This window comes from Physeter macrocephalus, chromosome 14 (assembly GCF_002837175.3).
Source record: "Physeter macrocephalus isolate SW-GA chromosome 14, ASM283717v5, whole genome shotgun sequence".
In the NCBI taxonomy this organism is placed as follows: domain Eukaryota; kingdom Metazoa; phylum Chordata; class Mammalia; order Artiodactyla; family Physeteridae; genus Physeter; species Physeter macrocephalus.
In genome coordinates, this window is record NC_041227.1 from 75,867,524 (window position 1) to 75,889,125 (window position 21,602).

The 21,602-nt window shown below is 39.2% G+C and overlaps 1 protein-coding gene across 6 annotated transcripts in view; it reads right to left on the reverse strand.

The window, feature by feature from the left end:
* SMURF1 (SMAD specific E3 ubiquitin protein ligase 1) overlaps positions 1–21,602 on the reverse strand; it is a 100,137-nt gene that overhangs the window by 44,254 nt on the left and 34,281 nt on the right. Inside the window, exon 1 of one of the 6 annotated variants that reach the window (XM_055090811.1) lies at positions 10,942–11,302. The exons of 1 other annotated variant lie outside the window; for it this stretch is intronic. In XM_055090811.1, the coding sequence (XP_054946786.1) occupies positions 10,942–11,011 (70 nt within the window). In that variant the 5' untranslated portion in view covers positions 11,012–11,302. Of the gene's footprint in view, positions 1–10,941; positions 11,303–21,602 lie in introns of those variants that run through there. 4 more of the 6 variants (XM_055090812.1, XM_028500123.2, XM_055090814.1 and 1 more) reach the window with 4 other exon arrangements.

Consider the following 21,602-nt stretch of genomic DNA (forward strand, 5'->3'; position numbering starts at 1 on the left):
CAACGGGAGAGGCCACAGCAGTGAGAGGCCCGCGTACCGCAAAAAAAAAAAAAAAAAAAAAAAAAAAGGTTTTTCAGAGGCACTAGTCTGCCATCTTCTCGGTTTGCCGGCTTTCAGAATAAAGTCGTCTTCCTTGCCTCAGCACCTCGTCTCCGATTCACTGGCCTGTCGTGCAGCGAGCAGAGCGAGCTTGGACTCGGTAACAGTCATACAATATGTGGCTTTTTATGACTGGTTTCTTTCATTTAGCATGATGATTTCAACGTTCATTCATGTTGTAGCAAGTATCAGTACTTCATTCCTTTCTGTTGCCAAATAATACTCAGTTATATGGATATATCACATTTCATTTATCCATTCATCAGATAATAGACATTTCAGTTGTTACCACATTTGGGCTACTGTGAAATGATGCATGAACATTCACGTAACAAGGTTTTACGTAGACATATGTTTTCAATTCTCTTGGGTATCCACCTAGGAGTAGAATTACTGGGTCATACGGTAACTCCATGTTTAACATTTTGAGGAACTGCCCAATTGTCCTCCAAAGTGGCTGCCCAATTTTACATCCCCACCAGCAAAGTATAAAGGTTCCAATTTCTCTGCATCTCTGCCACCAATTATTTTTATCTGTCCCAGCACCATTCTTGCAAGGACCTTTCTTTCCCCCATCTAGTTGTCTTGACCTCACTGTTGAAAATCAATTGAATGTAAATGTGAGGGTTTATTCTGGACCCTCAGTTCTATTCCATTGCTCTTTATACTTCTATCTTTACTGTCAGTAACACTCTGTAGTAATTACCATAGCTTAGTAGTAAGTTTTGAAATCGGGAAATGTGCGTCTCCGATTTTGTTCTTGTTTTTTCGAGACTGTTTTGGTTACTCTAGATCCTTTGCATTTCCGTATGAATTTTAAGATCAAATTCTGTAAATTCCCCAAATAAAGCCTCCTGAGATGTTGATAGGTTCTATGCTGCATCTGCAGATGAGTCTGGGCACTTAACAACGTTAAGTCTTCCAATTCAAAAACATGGATGTCTTTCCATTTTTTAGGTCTTCATTTTCTTTCAACAATGTTTTATAGTTTTCAGGGTGTAAGTCTTGCCCCTCTATTGTTGAATTTATTCCTAAATATTTTACTGTTTTTGATGCTATTTTAAAAGGAATTGTTTTTAAATTTCTTTTTCAGTAGATTAGTGGTTGCAAAGGGAGTTGAAATGAGGGGATTTGGGGGTGACAGCTAAGGGGTACAGGGTTTCTTTTTGGGGTGATAAAAAGTTCTACAATTGACTGTGGTGGTGGTTACACAACTCTGTGAATATACTAAAAACCACTGAATGATACACTAAAATGGATAGATTTTATGATATGTGAATTCTATCTCAATAAAGACGTTACTCAGAGAGAGAGAGACAGAGAGACAGAGAGACAGAGAGACCCCTATTGAGTAGATAAATTCTTTGCATTTTGTACTTTTTCATTTATCCCAGTAGGAAAGAGGGTCCATTTCCCTAGGCCAATGTCAAAAAGACAGTGCTTAAGACTGATGATTTACTTGGAAATATTAACTCCCATTAAATTAGTCTGAAACAAAGTTTGATGGCCATAATATTAAACTAGGGAAAGAAAAAAACAGCAACGACAAAAAACACCTCTGTTTACTTTTATAATGTTGATCAAGTACATTTTAGATCGACAAAAAAACCTGCCCATTAAACAAACCAACTAAAGACTGCTACAGTGATTTCAAAATTATTGGAATAGTCTCAACTGAAATCCCTGCTTCCTATGTTGATTCAAACTCAAATTATTCTTAAAACATTATCAAAATCCTTTCTGATACCATCTCAAAGGTCTCCACTGCACAGACTGCTTTCTTTGGATTTCAAAACACAAAATAAAATTTCTCTGGAGCTACTTTACCAAACTTATCACCCAAGTATGGTTTTACTGAACCTGTCCCAGACCACCATGTAGCAATTTTTGCCTCTGGGCCTTTTTTCCTGTTGCGTGCTGTCCTCTTTCTGTGACATCTAAGCAGTATTTCTTGGAGCCAGAATGTGGGTTCAACAATAGTGCATGATTTACAATAGTCAAGACATGGAAGCAACCTAAATGTCCATCGACGGATGAATGGATAAAGAAGGTGTGACATATATATATACATATATATATATATATATGCACACACACACAATGGAGTACTACTCAGCCATAAAAATGAATGAAATAATGCCATCTGCAACAACACAGATGGACCTAGAGATTATCATACTAAGAGAAGTCAGACAGAGGAAGACAAATATCATATGATATCACTTATATGTGGAATCTTTTTTTAAAATGACACAAAGGAACTTATTTACAAAACAGAAACAGACTCACCAGACATAGAAAACAAACTTACGGTTACCAAAGGGGAAGGTGGGGGGAAGGATAAATCTGGAATTTGGGATTAGCAGATACACACTACTATATATAAAACAGACAAACGTTGGGAATGATATTCAGTATCTTAAAATAACCTATACTGGAAAAGAATCTGAAAGAGAATATACATATTACATATATATAATCACTTTGCTGTACAACTGAAACATTGTAAATCAACTATACTTCAATAAAAAAGTAAAAATTCAAAAATAAAAAAACAAACAAAAAAAATAGTGCATGCCCCAGAGTAGGTGTCCAGTCAATACCCACTGAGAGCTCTACTTCTTATTTCATGCTAGACTCTGTCCTAAGCACTTCACCTATGCAACCTCCTGTAATCCTTCCACAAGCCCCAGGAAGAAACTAAGGGTCTAAGAAGTAACCTACCCAAGACTGCGCACAATGAACCACTGTCCGGTCACTGAAATTCTACTCATTCTTTGGGTTACAGCTCAAATCTTATTTTTTCCCTGTTAGGCCATTAGTGACTTCTCCTTTCTCTGAACTTCTAAAGGACCTCCTGCCTTTGACACATATCTGTACCACCTTGAATTGTATTTTTAAAGTAGACTTTATTTTCTAGAGCAGTTTTGGGTTCACAGCCAAATTGAGTGGGAGGTAGAGAGATTTCCCATATTCTCCCTGACCCAGGCTTCCCCACCATCAACGTCCCTCACCAGAGTGCCACCTTTGTTACAACTGATGAACCCACACAGACACATCATTATCACCCCAAGTCCACAGTTTACCTTCGAGTTCACTGTCAGTGTTGTACATCCTACGGAATGGGACATACCCACCATCATAGTATCAACACAGAATACTTTCACTGCCCGAAAAATTCTGTTTCGCTTATTCACCTTTTCCTCCCCACTAATTCCTGGCAATCACTGATCTTTTTAACTACCTCTACAGTGTTGTCTCTTTCAGAATATCATATGGTTGGGATCATACAGTATGTAGCCTATTCAGATTGGTTTCTTTCACTTAGTAATATGCATTTAAGGTTCCTCCTTGTCTTTTCATGACTTGATAATTCATTTCCTTTTGGTACTGAATAATATTCCATTGTCTGGATGGACCATGGTTGCTTTCAAGTTCTGGCAATTATGAATAAAACTGTAGTAAACATCTGTCAACAAAAGAAGTAACAGTCAATCTAAGAAAGAAATAGACAATTTTGTTTGAGCCAACCTAAGAATTATAACCCAAGAGACAGCCTTTCAGAAAGCTACGAGGACTGTTCCACCTTTTAGAGGTCAAGGCACAGTTATATAAATTTTTGAGATGAAGGGTTATACATCAGAGTAACATATTGACAGTTTCACAGTCCAGCAAGGCCAGTAGTGGGTTATTGTGACCCCTTACCGCAGCGATGCCCAACCTTTTTGGCACCAGGGTCCGGTTTCATGGAAGACAATTTTTCCACGGACGGGGGTGGGGAGGTGGTTCAGGCGGTAATGCGAGCGATGGGGAGTGGCAGATGAAGCTTCACACGCTCGCCCGCCGCTCACCTCCTGCTGTACGGCCCAGAGGTTGGGGACCCCTGCCTTACAGGATTGAGAAAGGACCGTTATCTCCTAAGGCGTTACCTTGCTGGCGCCAGGGGAAATTGCTTTTTGTTTTGGCGAGTAGGCATTCCTGTGTCTTCTGAGGGGGTCTAGTTGCAGTGTAAGGCAGATGCACAATGCTCACTAAAGGGTAGGGGGCAGTGGCTCAAACGGGCAGAGAGAGAACTTTATGTTTAGAATTTTTCTTGTCCTGCCTTAAAAATAATTTTATTTCATCACATCCATGTGCATGTTTTTGTTGTGGACATAAGTTTTCAACTCCTTTGGTTAAATACCAAGGAGCACAACTCCTGAATTATGTGGCAAGAGTATGTTTAGTGCTGCAAAAAATCTGCCAAACTGTAGTCTAAAGTGACGGTACCATTTTGCATTCCCACTAGCAATGAATGAGAGTTCCTATCCTTCCACATCCTCGCCAGCATTTGACGTTGTCAGTGTTTTGGGACTTTGGCCATTCTAATAGGTGTGTAGTGGTATCTCATCGTTTTTAATTTGCATTGCCCTGATGCATATGATGTGGTACATCTTTTCATACACCTATTTTCCACCTGTATATCTTCTTTGGTGAGATGTCTGTTCAGGTCTTCTGCCTATTTCTTAATTGGGTGGGTGAGTGGGTTGTTTTCTTCCTGTTGAGTTTTAAGCATTCTATGTACACCTGAAACTAATATTATAAATCAACTATAACTCAATTTTGAAAAAGAAAAAGAAAAAATAAAGGAGTTTTATTATTTTGGATTATCAGTCCTTTTATCAATCAGACATATCCCTTGTAAACATTTTCTCCCTGTCTGTGGCCCTCGCATTGTTTTTTTTATTTTTCACATTTTTATGTCTTACAAATTGGGCTTAAATATACTCAAAGTTATTCTGAGCAGCTTTCCTTGGGAAGTAATACTACCTAATGTTTAAAGTAACTTTAATGAAAATTCTTATCATCCATTTAGAAGACAATGGGTGGCCTTTCTGTCTAGTGGCAGCCATCAGTTAAGCCAGATGGGTGATTCGCAGTGTACTGGGAGCTATGGAGGAGAAGGAAGCTCATGTATCCCAAGCCTCTCTAACCCCAACCTTGTCCCAGAAAGCATGCAACCTGGGTTCGAGGCTAGTCCAGGTGATGACATTTACTGGATTCGTGTCTACTGTAGTGGATGCAAGTGCCCAGTTCCTAAGTGTGCAACCCGCAGCAAACCTAGCCATCATGGTGCCACCCACCTGCAGTTTACACGGAGCCAGAACTGGACACCACTAGCACCCTAAGAGTCCTGAACTCTTACTACACTGGTGAAAATTCCAAAACTAAATTCTTTGACGTTATCCTCATGGAAGCAATCCATAAAGTTAAAGAAATCAGGGGTAACGCCAAGCCAACCCAACCCATAAACACAGGGAGATTCGTGCCATAACATCTCCTGACTACAATCCTGTGGCTTTGGAAAGGAACACAAGTTTCATGACACTAACAGCAGTTCTCGTGCCATTGCTTGAAAAAGTCCCAAATACACTCCAAATCTGCAATCACCACTAACTGAAGCAAGCTCTGTAAAATTCAAACCCGATAAATAATAATTTTTACTTAAAGTCAATATGGTAAAACAATTGATGTCTGTACCTTACTTCATGCATGTATTTTCAAACTTATGAAAATTCAGATTTAACAGTGGTGCCAAGCCACTACAATGGGAAGACAGCAGTCTTTTCAACAAATGGTGCTGGGACAACTGAGTAGCCACATGCAAGAGAATGAAGTTTGACCCCTACCTCACATCATATATAAAAGTTAGAAGAAATCATAGCCCTGATTAAATAAATCTTCACATCTGGGACAAAGCAGTGGTTGCTTAGATGTAGCATCAAACCCACAAGCAACAAAAGAAAAAATAGGTAAGTTGGACTTCACTGAAATTAAAAACTTTTCTGCTTCAAAAGATACTATCAAGAAAGTGAAAAGACAAACTACAGAATGGGAGAAGATATATGTAAATCTAGTATTTATAAAATCTGGTAAGGGACCTGTATTCAGAATATATAAAGAACTCCTACAAACCAACAATAAAAAGACAACCCAATTAAAATATAGGCAAAGGATCTGAACTGACATTTCTCCAGAGAAAATATAGAAACGGCCAATAAGCCCATAAAAGATGCTCAACACCAGTAACCATCAGGGAGATACCTATAAAAACTACAATGAGATACCACTTCACACCCACTAAGATGGCTAAAATAAAAAAGATAAGACAAATGCAAGGGTTGGCAAGGATGTAGAGAAACTAAAACACTCATACGTTGATGGTGGGAATGTAAAATGGTACAGTCACTGTGGAATACAGTTTGGAAGTTCCTCAAAATGTTAAGCATACAGTTGCCATATGAACAAGCAATTCCACTACTAGGTATGCTCAAGAGACTTGAAAACATATGGCCACACAGAATCTTGTACACGAATGTTCATGGCAGCGCTATTCTTAATAGCCAACAAGTAGAAACAACCCAAATGTCCATAATCTGATGAACAGATAAATAAAATGTGGTACAGCCATACCATGGAATATTATTCAGCCATAAAAAGAAGCACTGATATATAATCTATGCTACAGCACAGATGCACCCTGAACATTTTATGATAAGTGAAAGAAGCCAGACATAAAGTACCTCATATCGCATGATCCCATTTATATGAAGTGTCCAGGATAAGCAAATCCATTGCTACAGACTGAATGTTTGTGTCCCCTCAAAATTCACGTGCTAAATCTTAACACCCAATGTGATGGTATTTGGAGGTGAGGCCTTTGGGAGGTGATTAGGTCATGGGTGGAGCCCTCATGAATGGGATTAGTGCCCTAATAAAAGAGAGCTCCTTTGCCCCTTCGGCCACAGAAGGACACAGTGAGAAGACGGCCATCTATGAACCAGGAATTGGGCCTTCACCAGACACCAAGTCTGCTGGTGCCACTTCCGAGACTCCAGAATTATGAGAAATAGATTTCTGTTGCTTATAAGCCATCCAATTTTATGGCATTTTGTTATAGCAGCCTGAACGGACATCTATAGAGACAGAGAGTAGATTAGTGGTTGCCAGAGGCTGGGGATAAAGAGAGGAATAGGGGTGACTGCTAAAGTATGTGGGGGTTCCTTGTGGGGGTGATGAAAACATCCTAAAATTAGACGGTAATTGGTTATACAACTCCATGACATACTGAAAACACTGAACCGTACACTTGAAAGGGTAAAGTTGATGGTATGATAATTATATCTCAATGTAAAAATTAAATGCAATAGTGACTTGAGGACTAATGGAAGTGGTATTTGTTTCTCATAAGACATACCCTGCAGTCTTAGCTTTATCTTATTAGGGAGTTATAGGACACTGTTTAGAAACACATTGTGTGGAATAACAAGTGTCAATAAATTCTTTAAACTGGAATAAAAAGACAATGGGCACCTACCATCAATACAAAAGGAGTATAAAACGTAGTGTGTGTCCCAAAGAGTCTACAGTTTAGCTCAACAGACACAATAAATCAACAAGAAAAACAAACAATAGTGCAAAGCAGATCCCTTTTGTTCATTACTCATCAAGTCATATCAATTCATCCTTTGTCATATCTTTGAAATCTGTTCTTTCCAGTCCCGCTGCTGTTGCTAATTCCAAGCCACTCTTGTCTCCTGTCTGGGTTATGACAATAGGCTCTGGCATCTCTTTTCTAGAATTCATTTTAATCATGAAATAATTATTTGTTGGCTAAATGAATGAAACACTATTATATAACCCCCCCCACACACATAAACCTCTGAGCTCAGCACCACTTACAAAATAAAATATAAAGTCCTCCCTGTCCACCCCTCCCCCGCAAAGAAAAAGAGAGCGTGAGAGAGAGAGAAAGAAAGTATAAACTCCTAGCATCTAGCATGTAAAGCTCTCCATAATCCTGTCCCACCCACTTTCTGGTCTTATCACCCGTCCCGTCCCGGCCCATAAAGCACTTCTCCTTCGGTCAGACTACTGTACTGTCTTCCAGATCTCTCTCAAGCTTTTTAAAAAATTCATTTTATTGAAGTATAATTGATTTACAATGTTGTGTTAATTTCTGCTGTCCAGCAAAGTGATTCAGTTACACATATATATATTCTTTTTCATATTCTTTTCCATTATGGTTTATCACAGGATATTGAAAATAGTTTCCTGTGCTCTACAGTAGGAACCTGTTGTTTATCCATTCTCTATATAATAGTTTGCATCTGTTAATCCCAAACTCCCCATCCACCCCTCCCCCACTGCCCCTCCCCCCTCGTGATTTTTTTAATGCTCTCCTTTGCTTGAGACCCTCCCACTGCCCTGTAGAGTCACTTACATTTTTTATTAGTTCCTCTCCAAACAGATTTTAAACTGAAAGTAGGATCCACGACAGAAATGAATCTGAGATTAACATCTTGCTCAACAAACTCCACCACACGGAATCAGATTTCAAAATGAGCTGTACAGACGGATCACAAGAATTCAGAGAAACACAATATTATTGTGGGACTGCCAAGAAAGGTGGGTTTTGTTTGTTTTTGTGTGAGACAAGTGGGTTTCAAAGGATGGGTAGGTTTTGGATTTATGGAGGGGAAATACTGTCAGATCCGAGCGGGCTGGCAGGGGCGAGGAGGTATACCCGGGATCCAGGTGTCAATTGCTTGCATTTCGCTGGGAGGACCTAGACACAGATACAGATTGAATCTTTAAAATGCAATTGATTAGTTTTTTGCCTTCAGAAGCCTTTCAGATTTTTACACTATTCTTCAAAATAATGTTGGAAAGGGCTTCCGTGGTGGCGCAATGGTTAAGAATCCACCTGCCAGTGCAGGGGACACGGGTTCGAGCCCCGGTCCGGGAGGATCCCACATGCCGCGGAGCAACTAAGCCCGTGCGCCACAACTACTGAAGCTGCGCTCTAGAGCCCGCGAGCCACAACTACTGAAGACCGCGCACCTAGAGCCTGTGCTCCGCCACAAGAGAAGCCACCGCAACGAGAAGCCCGTGCACCGCAACAAAGAGTAGCCCCCACTCGCCGCAACTAGAGAGAGCCCGCGCGCAGCAACGAAGACCCAACGCAGCCAAAAATAAATAAATAAATAAATGTATTAAAAAAAATAAAAAAGAATGTTGGAAAGTAAACTAGCATTGATCCACTTAACTCGAGGTTTGCACAGACACCATCAGAAGTCTGTTTTCAGTCTGTTACTCACCTGTGATAGGATTTGGGGTTAACTTTTCTGCAAACCTACCTGCATGGATCTTTTTATCACACTACTAGTCTCTGCTCACTCAACTTAAATCTCCAACTGGAGAGTGTGGGTGCAGTAGAAAGAGGCTCATTCTTCCTATTATGATATTATCCCAAACGCTTAAAGGATGTGTGGCCTTCACAGGATAGCATGTAAAAGAAAAGGACTTACACCCTGAAGAAAAAAAAAACAATAAAACAAAGCACTGAGAACTATATTCAATATCCTGTGATAAACCGTAATAGAAAAGAATATGAAAAAGAATGTATATATGTAGAACTCAATCACTTTGCTGTACAGCAGAAATTAACACAACATTGTAAGTCAACTATACTTCAATAAAATAAATTTAAAAAAACAAGCCCAAACCATGAAAGTATGAAGCCTGGCGACTACAAAACGAAAAGAGAAACAAAAACACACATGTTCATGGACAAGAATTAGTACGAGTCAGTTTGGAAAGCAGTGGTGGGAAACCGGCGGATAACCGCCGATGCTGCTTGACCCGGCGCCATTTTTCCCGGCAGCAGCTGAACACACGCCAGGCCTCCTCTGTGGTCTAGACCAGGTGGCCTGAGCTCTGGGTGTAATCGCAACTGTTCTGAGCAGGGGGCATGAAAACACAGCTCTTCAGAAATGGATCCTCTACTAAGTGATCATGATTAAACCACCATGGAGGTGAAACAAGTTATCACAGGCTGAGAGCTGGAAACCGGCCCCTTTCTTCCCCTACAGCCTAAAGCTCTCTCAGGGTTGGAGGTGGGCACATCTTGCTGTCAGGACCCCTTGTCTCTTCCTCCCACGTAAATCCACACCCCCTTACAGGCAACCCCTCTAACCCAGCACATCGGGGTGATGGGGAGAGGGTAAAAAGGGAAGGGGAAGAGGGGAAGAGAGACTGCACTACATTTTAGGGGGGAAATAAATTAGCATTCTCCACCTTCTGTCCTAATATATTAAATACCCCCAAAATTTTTCATTAAATGAACAACTTGTACTAGAAGAAAAACTAATGTGATGTGTGCAAGCTGTCAGAGTTCCTGGTATTTAATTTCACCACTAACCAAAAACGGTTCAATGAACTTAATACCCTGGTATTAGAATCTTTTTCTTAAAGTGGAATTCATAAGAGATGATAAGTTTTCTATATAACATTATTTTCATTGCCCAAGGTTATAATGCCAACTTTAAAATGCCACATTCACAAAAATCTACTGGGGTTTAATCCTACAAAGATGTTATGAAGGTCTTAAATTCAGAAACTGGCAAACTACGGTCCGGGGGCCAAATTTTGTGAACAGGCCTACTGCCTGTCTTTGCAAATAAAATTTTGTTGGAGCGCAGCCACGCCCGTCTGTTTACTCAGTGTCTGTGACTGCAACCGTAGAACTGAAGAGTTGCAACAGAAACCAACTCCTGGCCAGCAAAGCACAGAATACTTACTGTCTGGGCCTTTCAGAAGGTTGCCAGCACCTGCTCCAGATGCACCGCAGTACCGGCTGTACCTACATAATGACCCCAGCGGACAAACTTCTTGGGGATCCACGAAGTCAGACAAACATAGCCCCAAAACACTACCCTGGCTTTTGACTACTTATTCATTTATTTCTACGGATGTTAGATACAAACAAAATTCAGTGAAACTCAGGCAGCGCATACCCACCAAACCTGAACCAGATGTAAGAAATGATCATCCCCCGAGAACAGCACGAAGCATTCCTTCCGATCTTCATAGCAATCTATGTTGTAGTCTACTGAAAAATGTTTGCAGATTACAAGTGGAAAACGATAGAAAACTTCCGTGTGTCTCTCTGAGCTTCCGGGTATTCAAAGCACTCTGCTGAGCTCTGGCTCAGAAACACCGCTCTGCCGCTCTTGGGAGGGCGGAGCCGAACGCGCCTTTGGGAGACCTCCACTTACCAAAGGGCCAATCGGGGCTCTACAGGAACTGGGATGGTTCCCAGTTCATTTCACCTACAAAACACTGTGTGAGTATGAGAAGCCCTTCCCTAAAATCCCCCCAGAAAAGGACCCCTGTCTGGAATAAGACTTTGAGGGAAAGAACACTCTCAAGCCAGTCACTTGGGAACTTTAGAAACAGACAGCACTCACAAAATGCTAACTTTCCTATGGACGTTCGGACCTACGAAGGTCAGAAATACATACAGGAAAGCAAATTTAAGTGCCGTTCTTTACAAGTCCAGTTTTGGACAGCCAGGAAGACGACCGACTCAAGCACCTGATAGTAAAGAGTCCCAAATTCACCACCTTCCTCAAAACCAAAATGTTCCTTGCCCAGATCCCCATTCCAGCGGAACCCTAGCTAAGGCTTACTCTTTCTAGCCGCCCTTGACTTCTACCCCAATCTAAGGTATGATCCCTCGGATCACTCTGGGCTCGACCTCTGCCCTTAATTTCTCCACCTCTGGACAACAGGTATAACCTTCCTCCCTCAAGTGCACTCTTCTTTGCCTAACCACCTTCCAGCCTCACCTGGATGTACTCAATAAAGACAGCTGCTATTATTATTAACCTATCTTAATAACTATTACTAACACCACTAGCACTTATCAAGGACTTACTCTGTGTCTCCCAATGTGATAGTGACCTTACTCGCTTAAGTTCACACACTTCTGATGTAGCTTATATTTATCCCCATTTTACAAACATAGAAAGAGAAATAGGGAGGTTAAGTAACTTGCTTAAGATTATACGTCTAATACAGATGGCCAACAGGCACATGAAAAGACAGATGTTCAGCATCACTAATTATCCGAGAAATGCAAATCAAAACTACAGCGCGGTACGTACCACCTCACACCGGTCAGAATGGCCATCATTAAAAAGTCTTCACATAACAAATGCTGGAGAAGGTGTGGAGAAAAGGGAACCCTCCTACGCTGTCGGTGGGAATGTAAATTGATACAGCCACTATGGAGAACAGTATGGAGGTCCCTCAAAAAAACTAAAAATAGAGCTACCGTATGATCCAGCAATCCCACTTCTGGGCACATAACCAGACAAAACTATAATTTAAAAAGATGCATGCACCCCTATGTTCATAGCAGCACTATTCACAATAGCCAAGACATGGAAACAACCTAAATGTCCACTGACAGAGGAATGATAAAGAAGATGTGGTAATACCTACAACGGAATATTACTCAGCCATAAAAACAAAGAAATAATGCCATTTGCAGCAACATGGATGGACCTGGAGATTATCATACTAAGTGAAGTAAGTCAGACAGAGAAAGACACATACCATATGATATCACTTCTATGTGGAATCTAAAAGACACAAATGAACTTATCTATGAAATGGAAACAGACTCACAGAGAACAGACTTGTGGTTGCCAAGGGGGAGGAGGGGCGCAGGAGGGATGGACTGGGAGTTTGGGATTAGCAGATGCAAACTACTATATATAGGATGGATAAACAATGTCCTACTGTATAGGACAGGGAACTATTTTCAATATCCTGTGATAAACCATAACAGAAAAGAATATGAAAAAGAATATATATGTATAACTGAATCACTTTGCTGTACAGTAGAAATTAACATAACATTGGAAATCAACTATACTTCAATAAAAGAAAATTTTTAAAAAGATAATACGTCTATTAAGTGGTGGGGTCAAGACTCCAATCCTAATCTTTCAAGCACAGCTAATCCTCATTATTCGTGAATTCGGTATTTGCGAATGTGCCTACTTGTTAAAAAAATATGCTTGTACGGCAGGCGGACTCTCAACCGCTGCGCCACCAGGGGAGCCCTTTTGGCACTTTTCTTGGCATTCATAGAGACATGCAGCGTGACGTGAGCAGTAACTTGTCACCCAGTGTACACATTCCCAGCTGAGGTTGAACAGGTGATATTTTGCCTTCTTGTTTCAAGTGTCATACGACCAATATATACAAGTGTCCTTTCTGTGGTCTATTTAGTGCCACATTTTCATATTTTTGTGCTTTTGTTGGTGATTTTGCTATTTAAAATAGCCCCAAAGTATAGTGTTGAAGTGCTATCTGGTGTTCCTAAACTCAAGAAGGTGAGGTGCCTTACAGAAAAATCACGTGTGTTGGATGAGCTTCCTCCAGGATGCCTTACACAGGGTCGGCCGTGAGTTAAATGTTAATGAATCAGCAATTACCTTAAACAAGGTGTCGACGGCCAAACCCTGTGCCACTGGAGAAGTAGAGATGAGTGAGTCTCTGCCTCTTTAGCAGCAGCAAAGACAAGAAAATGGGTAATACAAATGAGGTTCTGAAGACACTGCTGTAGGAAGATGAGAAGGGGAACTGGCCTCTGCAGAGCAGGAGGGGAGCGGGAGGGGACTCTACAGAGAAGGAACATACATGAAGACATGTTTGGGAGGCACGGTGCATTCGGGGGAAAAGTGTGTGCTTCTATGGGATGCCTGGTTCGGGAGCAAGAGGAAAGGCTACAGCCAGGCTGAAAAAGGTCTTATCTGCAAGGCTCAGGAATTTAGACTTTAGCCCCTGGGCAACCAGGAGCCAGACAGACTCTGTTAGGAAGCTATAAACTCTGGTACTGGAGTAGAAAATGAGAAGGAAAGGGGAGAGGCAGGAGGCAGGAAGACTGAGCTATTTGGAGTTTGTTTGAAAAGGCTAAGGAGGTCTTATTCTACTTTTCCCTCCCCCTGCGGCAGCTAGCACAGTGCCTTGGGTATAGTAAGAGAAGATAACGTTGAACTAAATTGACTCTAAGAGAAAAAGACCTAAATTTCTTACGAAGTGCTTTCCTGCTTTCTAAGGCGTAAAATCCTTTCTCAAGATAAGGAAAAAAAAAAAGAAGAAGCCGCCACGTGGTGTACACTCTGACAAGGCCTTTCACGCCATTCTAATATAGAGCTAAGACCTTGAAGAACGCTGCTTCTCACTAATTTTCCACCTTTGTTTGACCGCATTTTCAGCCTCAAAACATTGGTGCGAAGAGTTAAAAAACCTGCAAAGCAAGTACCCTGACCAGAGGATGCCACATCTATACTTTTAATAATGAAACCAAGGAAAGGGTTTAATACATAGATAATGCCAGTTCAGTGTTTCTTCAAAAAACTTGGACTTGCACCAAGATACAAATCTCCTATGCATATTCCCAATAACTAAGACCTGTTTCAGAAGTTGAATGCAATCTGCTATGGATTGTAATCACTATCAAAATTCCAGCTTTTTTTTTTTCTGCATAAATTGACAAGCTGAGCCCGAAATTTATATGGGAATTCAATGGACCCAGAAGCCAAAACAATCTTGAAAAACAGAACAAAATTGGAGACTCACATCAATTTCAAAACTTACGACTAAGCCACGGTAATCAGGACAGTGTGGTATTGGCATAAGGTAGACATATATAGAGATCGATGGACAAGAATTGGGAGGCCACAAATAAACCTTTACATTTATGTCAATTGATTGAGGACAAGAGTGCCAACATAATTCAATGGGGAGACCATAGTCTTTTCAACAAATTGTGCTGGGATACCTGAATATCCACACACAGAACAATGAAGTTGGAGCCTTCCCTCATACCATACACAAAAATTAACTCAAAATGGATGGATCATGGACTTCAATGCAAGAGTTAAACTATAAAACTCTTAGAAGAAAAATAGGAGTGAATATTTATGACCTTAGGTTTTGCCAGTGGTTATTTAGATATAACTTTTTAGATGCCAAAAGTGACAAAATAATATATAAATTGTACTTGATCAAAATCTAAAACTTCCGTGTATGAGGACACTATAAGTAAAAAGATAATCCACAGAATACTTCAAAACTATTTGAAAATATACAAGAGACCGGTATGCAGAATATATAAAGAACTCTTACAAATCAACAATAAAAAGACAACCAATTTAAAAATGGGCAAAGGATCTGAAGAGCCATTTCTCAAAAGAAAATATACAAATGGTCAATAAGTACAGGAAAAGATGTTCATCAGAGAAATGCAGATCAAAACCACATTTAGATACTACTTCATAACCATTAGGATGGCTAAAATAAATATGACATTAACAATTACTGGTGAGAATGTGGAGAAATCGGAACCCTTTAACATGACTGGTGAGATTGTAAAATGGTTCAGCCACTTTGGAGAAGGGATTGGCGGTTCATCAAAATGTTGAACACTGAGTTGCATATGACCCAGCAATTCCACACTTAGGTGTCTACCCAAGAGAATTGAAAATGTATGTCTACATAAAAACTTGTGCATGAATTTTCATTAGCAGCATTATTTATAATAGCCCCAAAGTAAAAACAATTCAAATGATGAATGAACTAACAAAATATGGCATATCCATACAATGGAATATTATCCTATCATTTGGCAAAAAAAAAGGAATGGACTGCTGATACATACTGCGACATGGATGAACCTTGAAAACATTATGCTAAACGGAAAAAAAATTAAAAAAAAAAAAGACCACACGTTGTATGATTCCCTTGAAATGAAACGCCCAGAAAAGGTAAAATCCATAGAGATAGAAAATAGATTTCAGGGGCTGGGGGGAGGGGATATAGGGAGTGATTGCTAACGGGTACAGGGTTTCTTTTTAGAGTGATGAAAATGTTCGAAAATAAGATAGTGGTGATGGTTGTACAACGCCATGAATATACCAAAAGCCACTGAATTGCATGCTTTTTACTTTTAAAAGGTGGATTTTATGGTATTGAATTATATCTCAGTAAAGCTGTTTTATATATATATATATATATATATGATGATGGTACCCACCTATTGTTTATGAACTAAATTGGCATCTGTGTTGATGGGTTATTTTCCCTTCTATAAACAATCAATCTAAGATTTATTTGGAAGAATACGGAACCAAAAAATCATCACAAAGGTGAGGTGAACAGCACAGAGATATGACTCTAGGAAAGATTTTTAACCTTAAATAATGCCACTATGTTATATTCTTTCTAAATATATAGGATAAAATCTATTTTAAAACTGTCAAGCTAAGCTCTTCAGTTTGATAAACAGTCCCTGTTTTTACAAAGTCCAGAGCTATTCAGTCATGTGGGCTAAATAACAACAAAGGGGGAAAAAAGTACGTGGTAAAGACATGGGCTGTAACAACTTAATCAGTTGGGACAGAATGGAAGTACAGCCGTTTATTTCCTGTGTTCAGAGGGTCTGAAGCAAATTATGCTTAAATCTCAAAGAGTTTTATTTTGCCTTTTATTTTAAACAATTGGTCCAGGATCATTATTAATAACTGAGGCTTATAACTATCAAATAGTCACTTAAATACACTGAGGTTAGCAACAGGCCAGATGGCAGGAAATCTGTGAATTTAGTCCTGGAAAGATGTTGCACTTTATTTAGTAAAAAAGGAAGAGAGCAGCCAGAGCCTCAATATAAAAATGCCAATTGCAAGTTCTGAGCCCAACATTATAGAAATATATATCCAGCCTTCCCAGGTGATGTGTATAAAGAAGCACATTTATTTGAATATGTTTTATATCTTTGTTAGAACAACAATCATTAACTCATAGCCATAGTTTAGAAGTTAATACTAGAAACATTCTATCAATGATCAAACTGAGGCTTAAACAGAAGATTTCCTGACATGGGATGAGGAAGAGATGAAATGCAGCCACACTCTGTGAAGCAACAAGAATTTTCAAAGGCAGAGAGAGATATAAAACAATCCGAATCAAATTTTAAATCCAGATCCAAGAAACAATGGCCAGAGATAAACCTGGTAGGAAAAAAAACTCTTTACTTAGTAAAGTGACTTTGAGACTTTTTTTTTTTTAGTAATTAGAGGAAGAAGTTTATAATCTCACTCAATAAAATTTTCAGCCATTTATTTCCATTTTAGAATTCAGTTCGATCTTCTGAAAAGTTACCAGTGAACTCGATTCTTGTTGAGGAGCAATGCTATTGTTATGTCCTGAAGAAATCTGGGGTCCAGGGTCGGGGACAGTGATAAGAATGTCGCATCAACGTGACATGCAGTTTCCACTAATTTAAAAACTAAGGTACCATGTTCCTGGCTCACATTTGGATCGGAAGTTCAGACATACAAATAAATACACTACGGGAGCCAGGCACAATTAAATTTCAAACTGAAACACAATACATATATTTAATCTATTGAATGAGGTACAATCAACTTCTGTAAATGGGGTAGCAATTCCACATCTGAAGGTCCAGAGATTTTAATCTCACACTAAAGGGGAAAAAAATGATATATACAAAAACACAGAATAATTTAGTTTATCTCATTTTGCATTTCCATATCTAGGCAAGTTCAAAGACTTTTAATATGCTATTACGGGGGTAAATAAAATATGATATTATGGTGTGCATTTGAAAATTTGTAATACGGCATCACAAGTTGCCTTTTACAGGCACGTACTAGGATTCTGGTTTTTGATCCCATTTAAATCTATAATCTACACAAAATTTAGGCAAAATATGATCTATAAACAGTAAGTTGAAATGTTTATATCTAATTCTAAAATCTCGCTGACGTTTTAATGGAATCATCTCAATATTTTTCTGTTCTTTGTATATATTTACTAACATCCTATACATCTGTCTCTAAAGAGTTTTGAAAGAGAAATTGTCTACTCAATAGTCATGTGACTATTACACCAAAGGCATGCCATATGATGGGAAGGGTGTTATCTTCCTGGAGTCACTGGTTAAAGAAACCTAGGACTAGGGAGGAAAAGATCTGGTAGAAATTCAATAATGGAGCGGGGACTATACCCTGGTCTAATGTGCAGATGTGATACTTACAAACAAAAGTGGGTGGAGGACAGTCATGCAAAGGCTAAAACTACAGACACCTGCTACCTTTAAACCGAATCTATGCAAACCTGGAAGTTCTCACAGCGTAGCTACACTGCTCTGCAAAAATAAGTAGACATCGAGAAGTACACTGTATTATGTGGAGAAACCAAAGGAACTAAAAGTAGAAAACTCAAGAGAGGAGAAAGGAAGGGAAAGATATTGTCAATTTTTCAGCCTAGTCTCTTTTGTGCTTCTTTACTATTTTATTTATTACCACATGCAAGGTATTAACTTTTTTTTTTTTTTTTTTGGGGTATGGGGGCCTCCCTCTGTTTGTGGGATCTTAGTTCCCCAACCAGGGATCGAACCCGTGCCTCCCTGCGCTGGGAGTACGGAATCTTAAGCACTGGACTGCCAGGGAAGTCCCATAACCTGATATTTTTCATTTATCTTTTCTCAAGAGTCTTAAAAAAACGAATCACCATATAAACTCCGGACGCGCAGGCCCAGCGGCCATGGCCCAGGGGCCCGGCCGCTCCGCGGCACGTGGGATCCTCCCAGACCGGGGCGCGAACCCGGTTCCCCTGCATCGGCAGGCGGACGCGCAACCACTGCGCCACCAGGGAAGCCCGGTATTAACTTTTTTTAAATAGAAATTCTGAGACTAAAGTAAAGTTGCTAGATTTCCCCACATATAGATCTGTTTCTAATACGAAAAACAAATTAGAAAACATTAGTATGATCCCGTGACAGTAGAATATGGTGACGACAAAATGATAGCAATAAATGTTGATATAGGCCTAGAACAAAATCTGTAGGCTCATATTCCTCACTCTGTAATCAACAGTCACGGGTTAATAGCGGGACGGGGTGGGGCGGGGGTAGGATAGGCAGGCAGCTTTCACTTTCTATAGCAAATAATTCTATAATTTAAAAATTGAGTATATATTACTTTTGTCAGGGATTCTAACGATAAAGAATATTAACTAAAACATATATGCTTGGGAAAAAAATTGCAACAAAATCAGTAAAAGGTTAATAATAGTATTTCTGGGTGAGAGAGAGAAGAATGGACAGGTTACTTTTTTCTTCATATTTTTCTGTTTTTTCCCAAATAGTGTACAAAGAGGATGTATTCCTTTATAACGGGAAACCTGTATTTTTTTGAATGATTTTTAAGAATATATTCAGATGAAAATCTTCTAATACAGGCATGTTGACCCACCATAGCCTTCAAGGCACTCAGCTTTATGGAATATCAAAATACAGTATTTATATCAATTCTAAGACCTGCATGTTAACGTCTCTGAAGTTGAGATGCACTTACAATCAGCCAGTGACAACTAGGATGTAGTTGTCATTACCCGTGTGTGTGTGTGTGTGGAGATCAAAAGTAACAGCATTAAAACTTAGAGAGATAACAGAAAGCTAAACATAGAATGACCATATGACCCAGCAATTCTACTCCTAGGTGTATACCCAAAGGAACGGAAAGCGGGGACTCAAATCATACTTGTAACTCCCATGTTCATGGTAGCACTAGTCACAACAGCTAAAATGTGGAAATAGCCCAAGTTTCCATCAACTGACTAATGGATAAACAAATTACAGTATATTCATACAATGAAATATTATTCAGTCATAAAATGAAAGGGAATTCTGACACATGCTACAACATGAATGAACCTTGAAAATATTACGCTAAGTGAAAGAAGCCACGTACAAGAGGACAAATGATATATGGTTTCACTTTTAAGAAGTATCTAGACTAGGCAAATTCATAGAGACAGAAAGTAAATTAGAGGTTCCGTGGTGGGGGAAGGGGGTTGGGAGAGGGGGAAATGAAATGGTATTACTTAATGGTTACAGAGCTTCTGTTTGAGGTGATTAAAAAAAGTTTTGGAAAGAGACAGTGGTGACAGTGGTGATGGCTGCCACTGAACTGTATACTTAAAATGGTTAAAATGACAACTTTTGTTATATACATTTTACCACATTTTTTAGTTAATAATGCACTGAATTTTACACTTAAATGGGAGAATTGTATGGTATGTGAATTTTACCTCAATAAAGTGCTTTTTAAAAACTTAGACATAAGAATGGACCACTCTTCTTGTGGTTGCCAAGGGGGAGGGGAGAAGGAGAGGGATGCACTGGGAATTTGCAGTCGGTAGAGGCAAACTATTACATTTAGAATGGATAAACAACAAGGTCCTACTGTAGAGCACAGGGAACTGTATCCAACCTCCTGGGATAAACCAGGAGGAGTAATGGAAAAGAATATTTTAAAAAGAATGTATATATGTGTAAAACTGAGTCACTTTGCTGTACAGCAGAGATTGACACAACATTGTAAATCAACTGTGCCTCAAATAAATAAATAAATAAATAAATGGGGGGGGCGGGAAACAAAAAAGAATGGACCACTCTTCCAAAAAAGTTCCATTGCCAGCACTCCTATGGCTAGCATGTAGAAAGACACAAATATTGTTGACTCTGGGTCAAACAGTGCACTCAGAAGAGGTAAACACTGAATGTGAGGATATTTTAGGAATTCTTTAACCTACTTTACTTATACTTTTTAATTGTAATGCAGAATACAACATGATAAAAAAATCTATACTTAAACAAGTCTCTCCTTCAAAAGTATAAATAAAAATTATAGATAATAAAAAAGCACCGTCATTTAATTCACAGCATTTTTTCCCTTTTAGTGGTGCATATAATGACATCTCACAATCAATCTGGTTTGAGATTTGCGTTGAGCCTTATTAAAAAGGATGAGGAAATGGGAGACATTTGCTTTTAATTTTCTAACAACTATGCACACACCACCCAGCACCATATATATATGCCTGTGTGCATGTACACATGGGCCCTTTCCCTAACTTCCTGTGAAACTGAATATCAATTTTCATTCCAACCAAGTAATTTTTGGAAAGTAATTAAAAAAACATGGGGAAGAGTATTTAAAACTAATCCCAGTTTGCCAATTCAATGTTTGCTATTCCAAGTACTAAAATAAATGCATGGCCTTCATGTTAAGGTATGACAAAGCAGAAATCTGATACGGATATAATGTCTATTACTCATCTGAATCCATGACTCAGAGTATTTTAAATATACATATGGAAACCGGAGTCTTTTCATAACCAGACTACAAACGAGAAACTCGTGCCAAGACGTGACAGACACAAATCTTAAAAAGCTTCACAGATTTAAATCTTCCATTTAAAACACAAACTATGTTATCGATGCTTTGATATAATCCTGAAAATGCAGCAACGCTGAGTTTAAAATCCCAATAACATTTTCTGGTTTTGATGATGGCAATCACTCGTTCTATGAATGGTAAACACACACTGTATAACACATACAAGTTCAAAGAGGGAATTCACAAATTGTTGGAGATAACTTTTGAGATTTCTGGTAACGTATCTGTTACATATTTACAATGGATATCTCTGGACACGTAACTGGAAGGAAAGTCTTCTAAAACTTTAAAATTTTTACAATAATTTAAGAGTCAGTTTGGTCATTACAGAAGTAACAT